A 14,391-nucleotide genomic window follows, 5' to 3' on the forward strand; every position below is an offset into this window, starting at 1 on the left:
CCCGGGCCAGCTCGGCCGCTGGGGCCGGGGGCCGGGCAGGGCTGCTCCGCGCTGCCAGCCCGGCACCGGGTGCTCAGAAGTACACGGCGCCCTCTTGCACCCTGCAGTCATAGTCCTGGATCTGCGCCTTGAGGTGCGTGAGCTTCTTCTTCAGGTAGGCACAGCGCTCCTGCTTCTCCAGGAAGGCAGGATCCTGCAGGGCGGGAAGGGGCAGGGCGCAGTGAGGCCTTGGGGAAGCTGGGATTTGGCTCGCCCCAGCCCCAGCCTGGGAGAGCTGAGCCCCACTTGGCCAGGGCTGGGCCCTAAACCGCTCATGATCCCCACAGCGCAGAGCGGGAGCACTGCTCCAGCACCCCTCCCCAAGCCCTGGGTGGGAAGCCAGAGCTGGTCGCACAAGGCTGCAAGGCACAGGGGCTACAACCAGCCCCGCTCCCAGAGGGGAGCCTCCGAATGCAGAACAAGGCTCTCCCAGCTCAGCAGAGCATCCACGCTAGGATTCGTTCAAGGAGAGCTCCTGGGTTCCTCAATCCAGATTCAATGTTGAGCGGAGAAGGGTCCCGAGACCCGGTGCAATGTGCACCTTCCCAGCTCCGCTCTCCCCTTTCCCGCCCCTTTGCCAGAGGTTGCAGCCGGGACTGGGGGGAATCCAGGCCCCTACTCACACTTCTCTTCTTCTTGTACTCCTTGCAGACATTGGAGACCCGGCTCTGCTCCTGCAAAGCACAAAGCAGCACGTGAGCAGAGGAGCAGTGCCCCGTGGCCCAGCCACACGGAGCAGAGGGTCTGGGGCCTGGAGCCAGGAGGAACCTGCCTCCAGCTGCGACATCGCAATACTGGCAGGAAGGCTGCTCCGTTCTCTAGTAGCTGCCAGCTCAGATCTCGGATGCCAGAAGACTAAAGCACTTCCCGTTAGGCAAGCAGCAGCTGCTCTTGTGAAAGTAGCTAGCAGCCTTGGAGGGGGTCAATACCACGGGGGTATCGAAGCAATGAAGGGAAAGGGTAAATTCTCCATAGATTTATCCCAAAAGTGCTGTCAGGGAACACACTGCACACCAAGTCCAGGTTAGTAGGTGCACACAGACACACGTGCATGAAAGCTGGACTGCAGGAGAGTGGGCTCACACACACGAAAGCCGGGAGTGCATTAGTGACCCAAATCACCAGCCTGGCTTTGTCACCAGCCTCAAGTAGTTCCCATTGCTCCCACGAGCCTGGGTTGCCTCCCCGAGCGCATATCCAGCCTCCAGGGCCAATAATGACCCGGGGGGGGTTGGGTCGCAGGGGTTTGACTTGCACCAGCGCAGAGCCCAGCAGCACCGAGCGCCAGCAACCCCGTCCGTGGTCTCTTGACAGCCGCACGAGCCGCGGCTGCTCCCACTCCGGTGTAGGGGTCCTGCCCAGGCCACCAGCGCCAGGTCTGTGGGCGGGGGGCCAGCTCGCCGTGCTGACCCACCACAGGTGCAGACCAGAGCCCTCGCGGGGGCTTCCCCGCCCGGGACCCAGCAGGAGGCACCGACCTGCCTGCTGCGCGCGCGCCACGGCAGCCGGCCCATCATGGCGTCCAGCTCCTGGAACTTCTGCAGCGCGGCGCGCACCTCGCCGTGCAGCTCCCGGTACTCCGCGTGCTGGTCGTAGAAGACGGCCTTGTACTTCTCCCTCTCCTCCGGGCTGCTGATCGCCGGGTACTTCCTGCCCGGGGGTTGAGAGGAAAGACTCCGTTCATCCGAGCTGCGGTTAGAGCCTGCTAACGGGGCCGGGGATGGGAATAAATCCGAGGTGTGCGGCAGGAAGGGAGGTGCCTGCAGCTTGGTGGGGGCTCAGCTCTGGGAAGATCTGGAGACCCCCAGAGAGACTGCAGAGACCCATGGTAGAGGCAGCCCCTGCCCCACACCCCTTCAACAGGAAAGGCCGATGCGCCCCCAGCCGAGACGCCGTCCTTGCTGTTACCCTGCTTTCCGTGCCACCCAAGCACCCCCCAGCCGAGGCCAGGCCAGAGCTCTACAGAGCAGCAATGCACCTGGGAGAATCAGCCCTAATGAGAAATGGGGCTAATTAACCAGTGGAGGACTGCACCAACGTGGTGCCAGGACCACGGTGCTGCCCTCGAGCCATGCAGGCCCCGGCAGAGGCGACCCCTCTCTAGCACCAGCATCCAGGGTAGATTAGCCGTCGCCTGCTCCTGGGGCAGGAAGCCACTACTTACACCACGTAGTCTGGGAGGACGTGCGGCTTGGGCATGTGCCCCGTGGGGATGGAGCAGCTCGTGGTGGCCGGCTCGCCGCCCTTCTCAGAGAAGCTGATGCACTTGGTGACCTTTGCCCGCTGGCTCCTGGGCACCACTTCATCCTGGAAGATGATGCGCTTGGGCCTTGCTGGCAGCAGGACTGGGCTGTGCTTCAAGACAAGAGGGAGGCGTGAGGCTCAGTGTCATGGGTGTGAGGCCACACCAGTGCTGGGGAAGGGCTGAGCGTGCCAGTGCCAGAGGGGGCTGTGGGCAGAGCAGAGGCCGGGAGGAGAGGCAGGGACCCCCTGCACAATAGCTCCTCTCTCCAGTCCCGAGGGGGCTTATCTCCCGGCGCATCAAGAGCCTGGCTATGCTCCGACGGAGCCACGTCTCGGTGCTGTGGAGCTCCCACAGCCCCGGGTAGCAGGGATGCCGGGAGGGCCGACCTTGCAGGGAGGCACGAGAGGGCGAGGGGTCTCCCAGTGGGGACTCACCGGTGCCTCGGTGGGCTCCCGGTGCCTACGCGCCGTCTCGTGCCTCCACATCTTGAGGCAGACCAGGGCGCTGGCCAGGTATAGCAGGGCCGTGATGAAGAGGAGGGCGAGGGCGGCCACCTGCCCCCCTGCCACGCGGCACAGGGCAGCAACGAGGGGGCCGCGGGAGAAGAGGGAGTAGCAGAGGCCGCCGCGGGTCACGTCGTTGACATAGACGATGGCGGCTGCCAGGTAGAGCAGGAACAGGGCCAGGCTGATGCCGAACTCGGCCAGGGGCCACCAGGGCGAGTCCAGCAGGACGGAGCGGTAGTACCGGGTCAGGCCCAGGCTGAGCAGGGTGACCGTGGCCAGCCACGCCAGGCCGGCCGCCGTCAGCACGAAGGGCGTCATCGGCTGGTAGTAGCCATCCCCGTAGCCCGCCCAGAGGAGCCCGCTGTCGACCAGGCTGGCCCCGGCGTAGTCCTTCTGGATGTAGGCGCAGACGCACGCGAAGACCAGGCCCCCGCACAGCAGCTGCAGCCCCGCCAGCAGCCGCAGCAGCCCTGGCCAGGACTTCATGTAGGCGTACTTGCGGCGACAGGCCTCCAGCTTGGCCTCCTCGCTGCACCAGGCCGGGGGGCTGCCGGGGGGAGGCATCACCCCCACCGGCTCTGCCTGCGGGCTGCACCAGGAGGGCTCCTGGGAGCCGCTGTCAGAGGCGGGTACGAGCAGGGGACTTACGGGTGGGGAGCGCGGCTGGGCGGCCAGGGCGCGGGTCAGCGGGGGACGCGGCTCGGGCGCCCTCCTCCATCGCTGGAAAAAGCTCTTCCAGGACCGCGGGACGAAGCGCTGCACGGGCTTCAACGGGGGTCTGCGCGAGCCACGGGGAACGTCTCCCACTGCTGGCTGGGCTGGCTGGGGGGGTGCTGAGGAGCCGGGCGAGTCGCTCCCGGTGGGGTAGGGCCCCCCAGACACCCCAATGGAGGCTGGCGAGACCCACGTCAGCCCCGCGTTGCTCAGCAAGCTGCCCGAAGCCAGGACCGGCCTCCTCTTCTCTCGGTCGGCTGTGGCTCCAGGGAAAGCAGCATTCGCCATGTGTCCTCGGCTGCTCCGGCCCAGCCACGGCCGCACCGGGGTCCTGCTCCTGCCCCGGCCCGGGCCCAGCGGAGCTGGAGGGAGGAAGGAGGAGGAGGAAGTCAGTGCAACTGCCAATGGGATCTTTGCCCACAGCCCCTGAAGCCTGTGCTCTTCTGGGCAGTGTGGCCAAGTGGCTGGAGCAGCGGCCAGAGAGCCCTGGGCTCAGTCCGAGCCCCGCCACTGACCGCGTGGGGTATCCTGGTATGCCACTGCCCCTTTGTGCCTCAGTTTCCCCCTTGGCTGGGCTGACCCAGAGCCCTTCTGAACCGGGGTTGATCTCCCTGCACACATGGGCAACACCAGCACGAGGGGCCCCGATCCTGCCCTGGGCCTCTCGCTGCTGGTGACAGGAGCCACGAGCCAGGGCTTAGCCTGGGCCCCATCGCACCTCCCCTCCTGCCCGTCGGTCCCTGCAAACGGCTTCCAAGCCTCAGACGCTGGCAGAGCCCCGTGCCCCACGTGCCCCTTCCCTGCACGAGCCCAGCGTGGACTCCCCCCCCCGCGCACGGGTGGAGTCCGTGCCCCCAGCCCCACCAGCACCCCAGGGCTGGGCGGCAGCAATGCTGCAATTTGGCTCCCGCTGTTGAAAGGCGAGCAAATTCCTGGGATACTTGGAATGGCTCCCAGCGCTTCGCCCAGCCCTCCGGAGGGACCGGGCCCCTGGCACATCGGCAGGGAGCAGCCCTGGGCCAGCCCCACGGCGGCAAGCAGCCCACTGAGCCAGGGGCTGGGGCCAGCGTCTCCCCATGCTAGCTGTGGCCACGCTTCTGCCTTCAGCGTTGCACGAGGCAAGCAGCGCCAGGGTCCAAAGGACAGGTTGCTGGGTGTCCGCAACGTGCGTGCAGGTCACGAGCTAGCGCGAGGGAGAGGCCTCAGCCCGCCCTCGGCCCCCAGCGCCATCCCGAGCCCCAGGGCCGTTAGCCCGAGCGGGGGGACCGTGCTGCAGGGACCCTGGACCTGCTCACCCACGGCTCAGGGGCTCCTGTGGCCGCTCCTCATCCCCAGCGCTGGTCCGGGCACCGTCGGGCGCCGTGCGCGTCCGGCGCAGCTGGGATCTGCCTCTGGTTAAACATTACCTGCGCAGCCCTCGGCCCCGGTGCCAGGAAACGCTGTGTGCAGAGCCGGCAGAGCCTGGCTCCCCGCGTCAACAGGATAAGGCCTGTGTGCGTGCGCAGCCCGCTCCTCCCAGCCAGGGCAGCATCAGGCGTGGCCCCCGGACCGCCGCCCCCCGTGCAGGGCCCGCCGGAGGAGCGTGGCCAGCCGCTGGCGGCGGCAGTGGGCGGCTGGTGCTGGGCACTGCCGTGGGCCGGCCAGGGCGTGGACGGCCGCTCCCCGCTCGTCAGGCTCCGCACAGCTCCAACGTGTGACGGGGCAGTGGCTAACGAGGGGCCTTCATTAGCGGTCACAGGGAGTGGGGGTGGGAAAGGACCTCAGGAGGTCCCATCCAGTCCAGCCCCAGCCATCTCAGGGGCTCATCTAGGCAACGGAGGTCAGAGCCAGTGTGGCAAGGGCACTGCGGAGGGGCAGCGCAGCAGAGTGGTGTCAGGCTGGTGCCCGGGGCCCAGCACATGCCCTGGCACCAGCCGAGCAGGGACCACCAGGGCTGCCCCGGGGGCAGGCCCTGGCGCAGAGGCCCAGACCCCAGTGCCTGGCTGAGGTGCGGGGTCCGCCGGCAGAGGGTGCTGCGCCCCCGCGCCTCTCACCCATCCAGCCAGCCAGCCAGCCCTGCAGCCTGCCCGCCCTGGCAGCCGCCCGCCGGCTCCCTGCCGCTGGCAAGGCAGCAGGAGCCGCCAGGAACGGAGGGGGAAGCAGGAGCGACAGCTGCAGCCGGCGCCGACCCCTGCCTGGCTGGGCCTCGGCAGCCAGCCTCCCCCACGCAGCCCCGGCGGGCCCGAGGCTGCATCCGAGCACCGCGCGGGCAGAGATGCCCAGCTGGAGTCACTCCTCTCCCCATGGGCGTTGCAGCTCCCTGCCCCAAGCCTGCCTGCGCTGCTCTGCGCCTCACCCCCTGCTCCAGAGCCCTCCTCCCTGCGAAGGCTGAGCCCTGCCTGGCCTCAGTAGGGACCAGCTGCAGGTGAGCGTGATACTCTCCAATGCATCTCCTACACCTGCTGTGCACCTGGCCTGCCTGCTTCACCCCTGCAGAGGGGCAGGTCCCGTGACCGAGGGGGCTGGGCGGTGCGGCCCCAGGGCCTCGCTCTGAGCACTGCTTGAAGGAAGCCGTGGGGCCTGGCAGGACATGCCCATCCTCAGGGGAGGTCTGCGCCTGCACAGCAGGTATTTCACTCTTTTAGGGTCACAGCTGCTGCAGCGAGAGGTGGGGAGTGCTGCCTGGGGCACGGCCTAGCCATAGGCCCCCAGCGAGGCCCGTGGCCCTCCATCCCAGCCCAGTCCTGGGCTCTCCTGATCCACGCTGTGCTTTAGGAGCTGGCTGGAGCAGGGCTCTGCCTTGGGGCCTGGCACCCCGTGCATGGACATGCCACCTGCCCAAGGCAGCCCCGGCTCCTTCTGCATGGCTGATGGGTGAGGTAGGTGCCCAAAGCCTGGACCTGGAGGGGAAGGTGAGCTCAGGGGCACAGGCGGTTGCAGCGTGATGGACGGGCCAGGGACCATGGGGGTTCCCAGCCCCATCAGCAGCCATGGGTCATGTCATGCCTCGTGGGCACCACGGCTCCGGGCTACCCCAGCTGCAGCCAAGAGCCCCTGCCACTGGGCTGGCTGGGCCCTGGCAAAGGGCAGGGTGTGGGGGGCAGCCCCTGCGGCCCTCTGAGACCCCAGCCTCAGGCCCTCTTCCTCTGGGGCTGCCCCCACCCCCCAGAACAAGTGTGCCCCAACTTGGAGGGATGAATGGGGGTTGCAGAGGCTGGAGGGATGCCCCTGGGGCTAGGGGATGCTATATGGACTGTGCAAAGGCCCAGATCAGGGGAGGAGGGGGCTATCCCCACCTGCGCCAGGTGTGCACTGGACGGGGACCCCCGACAGCGCAGAACCTGAGTGTCCACAGGGCACAGGGGAGCAGGGCTTTACCCCACGGCTTCCCCACGCCTTCCCCAGCCCTGCTCAGCCCCAGGACAGCAAGGCAGGGGCCCAGTGAGCCGCAGGCCCCAGACCCGACAGGGCCTGCAACCCGCCCCGGCTTCCTCCACCTCGTCCGCACCACGGAAACAAGACGCTGGACACAGCGTTCAGCTCTCGCTTTATTAGGTTTCCCTTTCTCAAGTGCTCCCCAAGCCGTTCCTCCAGGGAGGCTGTCGAGTCCCGGTCCTGGCCTGGCCCCTTGGCACCCGGCTGCCCGGGGAGAGGATGTCCGGCCAGCCCTGGAGCGAGGCAGGACCGGGGGCCAACTCCCCGCGTTGCAAGCCGCGCTGGCACCAGCCCAGCGGTACCAGGACGCACCAGCGTAAGCTGTGGGGCCTGGTGGCATCCGGGCTGGCCCTGGGCATCCTGCCCCCGCACCCTGGCCGGGGGGTGGAAATCCTAGCACGGCTTTGCAGCTGCTTACAAAAGCACTTCAAACGTGCCCCCCCACAGCCCTCCCGCCCGCCCTCCAGTAAATCACAATGGAACGGTCTGTCCTGCCATGGGAAAACAGGTAGCCCAGCGAGGCCTCTGGTCGGCTGCGCCGGCCCTCGACACCGTGGGTTATTCCGGATAGAGCAGGGTGGGCTCCATTCATAAATACCAGGGAGCAGCCCAAGGCGGACGCGGGCTGCTCCCTTTGCCCTCCGACGCGACCCCCGCCCCGGACACACAGCACGCCCCCCGCCCAGGCCACGGGGGAGCTCCGAGTCCAGGAGGGACCAGACCTCCCCTCCACCCCCCCAAATCAGACTCCAGACCCAAGGTGTCCAGCGGGCCCCTCCTGCCGCAATGAGCCTGCAACCTCTTCCCTCCCCCCCGCCCCTGCATCTCCATGCACTGCAAGACGTGGTGCTCACGGCTGGCCAGGGTCCAGCTAAGGGCCTTGGGGCTGGGGGCTGTGCCTCGCTCCAGCCTTCTCCTGGATGGGTCCACCTGTCTCCTGGGGGGGAGGTGGCCACGAGCCCCCTGCTCAGCCCTGCAGGCCCAGGTCCTCCAGGTCCCTGACTGCACCCGTCTGTCTTCAGGGGCTGTAGGGTCACGGCCGTGGTGCAGGGGACCCACTGCCTGTGCCCCGCTGCAGGGCAGACGGTGCAAGGGGAGCAATTTCCTTCCTTCAGCCTGGGACAAGGGGGAACGCAAGGCCAGGAACGCAGCCCCCCCCCGCTCCCAGGCCCCCATGTGAGTCTGGGTGACACTCTTCTCTGCACCCCAGCTCCCATCCCCTGGCCCCTGCTCCCCCAGGAATGCAGGGGACCCCCTCACCCTCCACAGTAGGGCCCAGCTGGACCACGAGTCAGCCTGGTTCCCAAACGCCAGGCGGCCAGGAGCTGCCACCTGGGCCGGACCCCATCAGCCCACCCCGCCTGCAGTCCGCAGGGGTGTAATATTGCATCCGAGAATCTCACAGCATTAGATGGCGGTCAGCATCGTTGCCCCCATTGTACAGATGGGGAAAACTGAGGCACAGAGAGGTGAAGTGACGTAGCCAAGGTCACTTAGCAGCAGAGCCAGGGGTACGGCCCCCATGTCGGGGCGCCCAGGCCTCGCCTGGCTCTCACCACTGGGGAACCGTCCCCGTCCTGGATCTGGGCACAGGAGTCCAGGCTCCCAGCCCCCCTGGCTCTCACCACTAAACCCCCGCCCAGGAGTCCAGACACTGCCCTAACCACTGGACCCCGCTGCCGCTCGTCCCACCGACGCCTTCCAGAGCCGCGGCAGCTCTGGCTGCAGTCGGCTCCCTCCCCTTCCCCCCCCAGCCCTTCACCCCAAGAGAAGGGGGGGGCCGGGGCCGGAGCCGGGGGGGTCCCGGCTGCGGGGCAGCACCAGGCGGCGGCCACGGCGTCACTCCAGCACGGCCGACTCGAGGAGGTTGACTATACAGGGCTTTACAGAACAAAGCTACCAGGATCAGCCACACAATGGCCAGACATAGGTGGGCGCTGCGCCCGCCCGTCACCCGCTGTCCGAGGAGGTGTGGGGTGCGGTGGACGGCGACTTCCTCCGGCGCGTGGGGGTCCACGAGGAGCGCTCCGAGCTGTTGGAGCCGGGGCCGAAGCGGGCGGCGGTGCCCGTGCCTGGGCCCTGGCCCCGTCGCTGCTGCTGCTGCTGCTGCTGCTGGGTTATGGCTTGGGTGATGAGGCCCGGCAGGGCGTGGAGGCTGAGGCCCAGGGCATCGATCTTGCCCTCCAGGGTGCTGATGCGCTTCTCCAGGTCCTCGTTGCGCTCCTGGAGCTCGGACACCAGGTCGTACATGATGTTCTGGGTCTGCGGGGCACGAAAGGGCGGCGCTGAGTGGTGCCCGGTTGGCAGCTCCGCCGGTCCATCCCGGACCCATTTGCTGGCGGCAGAGGAAGCTGCCCCCGAATGCACCAGACCCGGGGACTGAACCCGCGAGTCCTGGCTGCTGGAACGGCTACAGACTCCTCTCCCCGAGCTGGGTGCAGAACCCAGGAGCCCCGGGGTGCCTGGCGCCGACCACAGCCCGCTCACCTTGGCCAAGTCCACCAGCGTGTTCGCCTGGTCGTTCAGTTTCCGCTGCTCCATTTTCACACTCCTTAATCTAAAGTGAAGCGAGAGGCAGGGGGTCAGTGCCCTCCCGGCAGGAGGGGGGTGCCTGGCAGTGCAGGGGACCCCTGCGAGCGCATGGAGCTCCACTCCTGATGGGCTGCCCCCTCGGGAGCAGGGTGCCCTCGCCAGAGCCAGGGGATGGGGATGGGGATGGGGATGGGGGCCAGGGGCAGGCTTCTCTCTGCACCCGGCAGAGATGGCGCCCCGGGACCCCGGAGCCTGCAGCCCCGCGGCTTCCCTCTCTCCTCTCCCTGCCCTGGCAGCAAACCCGCTACCCGCGCCGGGCAGGGGTCACAGCAGCTGGCCTGAACTCTGCCCAGCTCATATGCCCCTCGCCATGTCCGTCCCCACTCCGCTGCCCCCGTTCCCAGCTCCTTCCTTGCATGCCAAGCCACACCACCACCAGCCACGGGCTGCAAGGTTTCGACTTGGGGGCTCCAGGCAGCTGGTGGAGGGGCTAGTGCCACGACGGCAGGCTCCAGCCTGGCCTTTGCCGGACAGCCGCATGGCTGCGGGGCTGATGGGAAACCTGGGGCCACCCGGTTGGAGCCCCTGGATTGACACGGCGGGACGAGGAGCTGCTTCTGGAGCGGCTCCGGGGAGAAGCCCTGCGGGGCGGGCGAGGGGGCAGCTCCCCTGGTCCCTCCCGCCCGCGGCACCGGACGGGGCAGGATCCCCCAGCACGCGACATGAAGCCATGCACACACAGGGTCACGTTAGAGCCCGGCAGCTCCCGCGGGCCACTTACTTCTGAGCTCTGGAGGGGCCGGGCAGAACAAAGACAGAACACAACACAGGTTTAATAACACATGAGCCCCACGCACGCGCCCGCGCCCCGCTCTCACACAGAGGCCCACCCGGTCCTCCGCGGGCCTGGCGCCGCCGAGCTCCCTGCGGGGGCCGAGACCTGGCCAGCACCCAGCTGCCCGGGATGCAAGGCCAAAGCATGCACGTGGGGTCCTGACCTCCCTGGACGATGGTTTGGGGGGTGCACAGCTGAGGGACAGGGCAGGGGCACGGGAAGGCTGCATCCCCGCGGGAGGGAGAGCTAACTGGTGCCTACTGGAGAAGCCAGCAGGATCGGGCCCTAGTCCTGGCCCTGTCTTGACACCTAGGGAGGCCTGGGCTGTCCCAAGACCCCACGCAGCTGGGTGCAGAACTGCTGCGACTGCGACTTTTGGGGGACCCTGCCTCCGTTCCTCTCTACGTGGGTCAAAAAGCAGACCTGCGCCCTCCCTCTTTGGGTCCTGGGCCACCTACCCACCCATCTATCCCCATGCACACCCCCCTGCCCCCCTGCTCCAGACCCAGGGGAGAGCAGCAGCAGCAGCAGCAGCAGCAGCAGCAGCATCTCCCCTGCAGCCATGGCTCCCCTCCCCACCCCCGTGCAGAGCGGGGCCTTTCTGTATGAGCATGCACGGGTGTGAGGACACGTGCATGGGGGGGAAGGTGTGCGACACACATCACACTTGGGAAAACAAATCGGAGAAAAGCCAAGCCAGCTTGCAGACAGAGACCGGGCAGACACGGGTGCCCCCCACCCTGCCCCCTGCCCAGACAGACAGATGCAGCAGTGCCCCGCAGGGTGCTACGGGCTTTGCTTTCGGGGCGGGAGGGTCCATCCTGCATCCTGAGCCCTGCCCATGTCACATCGGTGCTCAGGCTGCGATGCAGCTGCGGGCGGTAGGATGCCCCTGCCAGCCCCACGGCTCGCAGAGGGACCCCAGCCCACCAAAGCCCTTTGGCCCGCAGCGACCAGGCGTAGGGACCCGGCAGCTGGGGGGGCCCCTGCTGATTCCAGCAGGCCCTGACCATCCCCGGGCCTCTTGTCTCTGCTTCCAACCTTCTTCCCACCCTGCGGCACGGCACCGCCTCGAGGGGCTGAGGCAAACCCCTTTGGGATCGGGAGAGGCCGGGGGTATCTTTAGGGAGGAAGACGGAGGTGCTAAATTGGGCGACGGGAGACGTTTCACGCGGAGCTGGTGGAAAAGCTGGAGGGGGATGGAGAGCAATGGGAAGAGGACTTCTCCCCCATTTGGCAGCTCAGCCAGTCGGCGGCCAGGAAGAAACAAGGGCCAAGCTGGCCAAAGCCCCTGGCTCATCAAGGACAAGACAAGCGCGAGACCCCGGCTGCTTCACCCCGTTTCCCCCTCGCGATGCAGCCGATGCACGTCAGCCGGGCTGGAAGAGCTCCGGGCTGGAAAGCCGTGCATCAGCTTCAAGCGGAAAGGGGAAAACTCCTGGGATAAAACCCACTGCGCCCCATTTCCTTCCGAAGAAACCTTTGGCAGGAATTAATTCCCCCGCACGGCCAACCCGAATCACAAGGGAGTTGCATCTCTCCAAAATCCCGTTTCCCGAAGCGTCCTCCTCTCTCGCGGCCGTGCCCCAGCCACTGCCTGCCGCCCCCCCACCTCGCTCCCCTAGCGCCCCAGCCGGCAGGCTGCGGAAGGGCTGAATACGAAGCAGGTAAAGGTGTTGGACTTACTGATGGATGGCTTGGAGGAACTTACGCTGGTGTTTCCGAACTTTGGCATGGTCGATCTTCTTCACCAGCTTGGTGTGTTTGTAGATGAGCCACGTTTCCCTGAGTACGTTAGCAGCAGCGTTTTTCACCTGCGGGAACAGGAATCAGCGTGGCCGCGAAGGGGCTGAGCTGGGACGCCGGGCGAGGAGCCCGGAGGGGGAGAGTCACCCCGTAGAGGCGCCAACGCAGGGCCCTTCCAGCAAGCCCCCCGAGGGGCGGAGGTGCCCAGGGCACGGAGGCTGCGGGCAGGCCAGGCTGGAGGCTGTGGGGAGGCCTTACCCGCTTCGTTAACTGTGTGTCCATCATGAAGTTGTGCACGTGTTTTTCAGCTTTGGTGAGTTCCAGCTTCCGGGCGACCACAGCGACCACCAGCGCCGTGCACCCGGCACCCTGCGACCGAGACGAGAGCGGGGCCGGGTTAAGGGACTGCAGGGCTGCAGCAGGGAAGGGGATCCAAGGAGGGCAGAGAGGAGCCTCCTGCTTAGGAGATGAAGGGGACAAACCCCACCTGACTGCAGTGGGGAGAGGTGGGGCTGGATGAGCAGGTGCCCCCACTGGGGGCCACAGCGCTGGCGATGGGAGCAGTGGCCAAGATCAGCTTTAGCAGCCTCTCCAGGCTGTTCCCTAGCAGAGGATACCAGCCTACTGCTGCTGCCAGCGGAGGAAGGCCCTCCTGCAGCTCCAGCTCCAGCATGGTCCCCCCCCCCCAAAATAGGGGGTGTTGGGGCTGGAAAAGCAGCAGCGTCACTCCCACAACTCGTCCCTGCGCAGCATGCTCTGGACGCAGCGTCTCTGCCCCCGACCCGCGCCCATCCGGGCTTACCATGATGCCGGTGAGCAGGCAGACGCCCTTCCCGCAGTAGGTGTGGGGGACCATGTCGCCGTAGCCGATGGAGAGGAACGTGATGGAGATCAGCCACATGGCTCCCAGGAAATTGCTGGTCACCTCCTGCTTGTCGTGGTACCTGCCAAGGGGCAAGAAGGCGCGAGTCAGTGCTCGCCGGGGGCCTGGCACCGTCCCCCGGGGCAGGATTTCGGAGGTCGCGCATCGCATCTTAATCCAACGTCAGGCCACGCCGTGGGGCTGCCTCCGGCACGCTCTGGGCAGCGGACGAGCTGGGGACCTCGTCCGCCAGCCCGAGCATCCATCAGAGACCCTGGAGCTGGGAGTCTCAATGATTAGATGTCTCCTCTCGCCTTCTTCCCAGGGCCTGCGAGCGCGACGCGAGCTCAGGCAGGCGAATGAGCCCAGTCCAGCTTGCCAGGCCGGGCAATGCTGCAGGGGTTTCCCTGAAGCCCCTGGGGGTCACGCACACCCCCCCAGAGGAAACAAAGCCGGCCCAAGGGCTGGAGCTCCAGCTGCAAAAAGCAGCCCGGGAGCACCGGCGGGCAGCTCCCCGGTCCCCACCGAGAGCCGGGCAAGGCATCCCGGGGCAGGACAGAGCACAACAAGGCTAGCGCCAGCATCTCCCAGGCTCGGCTGGGGGTTTACGGCCTCAAAAAGCCAAATGGCTGGCCCCCTCCTGAGGCTCCTGGGCCCGTTGCCCTTTGGCCCGGCTGGCTGGCACGGAGGAGGCGGCCTGTGGCTGACCCGTTGGATGAAGATCGGTGGCACCCGCGTTACGGGGAAGCACTGATTCGGGGTCCCGCCCACTCGGGGGCACACGGGGGATGTGCAGCAATAGCTCAGGGGACCCCTCCCCACCTTTTAGGGCATGGAGGGGTGGGGGCAGGTGCGAGGGATCAGCCCAATGTCTGTGCAGAGCCTGGGTATGGCATGGCAGGGATGTGCCAGGCAACGGGATGATGGAGCCAGCCAGCCACACGCCTCGCATGCTGCGTGCCAGCCTCGGCAGAAGGGAGAGAAGCCGGTGCAGGACCCGGGCACCCTCCCCGCATCCCGGGGACATGCTGCAGGTGAGCTGAAGTCTGCACCCACTGGATATGGAGGGACCCTCCCGGCACCTTCTGCTTGTGCCTCCAGGGAAGCTCTGTACGTCCCCAGGGCCTCGGAGGGAGCCATCTGCAACACACAACATCCCTTCCCCCTAGGGATCTCCAAGCCCGGGAGGCTGCAGGGTGCGGGAGACTCGGCCCCAGCGGAGAACGGGTCCGTGCCCAAGCCCCCAGATATGCGGCCCTGGGCATGTGCAAGCCTAGAGAGCAGCTGGCCCCGGTGGGTCCCAGCCCCGGGGGGCACAAAGGTTGCAACAACACCGGTTCTCAAAACGGGCCGAAGCTCCCGGCTAGGAGGGCTGCCGGTCCTGCCAGCACCGAGCCGGGGCACGGCCCTCGCCCTCCCAGGCCCACGGAGCCACAGCCGGTGGGGTCCACACCCCCACCTCCAAACTCTGCTGTGGGCTGGCGCGAGGCTCTGGCCC

At 67.3% G+C, this 14,391-nt stretch overlaps 2 protein-coding genes across 2 annotated transcripts in view; both read right to left on the reverse strand.

Moving 5' to 3' along the window:
- Positions 1-30: 30 nt before the first annotated feature.
- Positions 31-4,998, reverse strand: OCEL1 (occludin/ELL domain containing 1). Its single transcript, XM_019548074.1, has 6 exons — positions 4,800-4,998; positions 2,719-3,866; positions 2,204-2,394; positions 1,518-1,689; positions 663-713; positions 31-193 (listed from the first exon to the last, which is right to left on the reverse strand). The coding sequence occupies exons 2-6, from the start codon at positions 3,790-3,792 to the stop codon at positions 74-76; spliced, it is 1,608 nt and encodes a 535-aa protein (XP_019403619.1). The 5' UTR covers positions 3,793-3,866; positions 4,800-4,998; the 3' UTR covers positions 31-73.
- A 2,749-nt stretch (positions 4,999-7,747) lies between these two features.
- Positions 7,748-14,391, reverse strand: part of LOC109318696 (small conductance calcium-activated potassium channel protein 2-like) — a 13,107-nt gene continuing 6,463 nt past the window's right edge. Inside the window, exons 4-8 of the mRNA XM_019548075.1 lie at positions 12,834-12,975; positions 12,290-12,400; positions 11,972-12,099; positions 9,406-9,475; positions 7,748-9,180 (exon numbers count right to left, since the gene is read on the reverse strand). Coding sequence (XP_019403620.1) covers positions 8,869-9,180; positions 9,406-9,475; positions 11,972-12,099; positions 12,290-12,400; positions 12,834-12,975 — 763 coding nt within the window. The 3' untranslated portion in view covers positions 7,748-8,868. The remainder of the gene's footprint in view (positions 9,181-9,405; positions 9,476-11,971; positions 12,100-12,289; positions 12,401-12,833; positions 12,976-14,391) is intronic.

Source organism: Crocodylus porosus, unplaced genomic scaffold, assembly GCF_001723895.1.
Source record: "Crocodylus porosus isolate Cpor-Errol unplaced genomic scaffold, CroPor_comp1, whole genome shotgun sequence".
Taxonomy (NCBI): Eukaryota; Metazoa; Chordata; order Crocodylia; family Crocodylidae; genus Crocodylus; species Crocodylus porosus.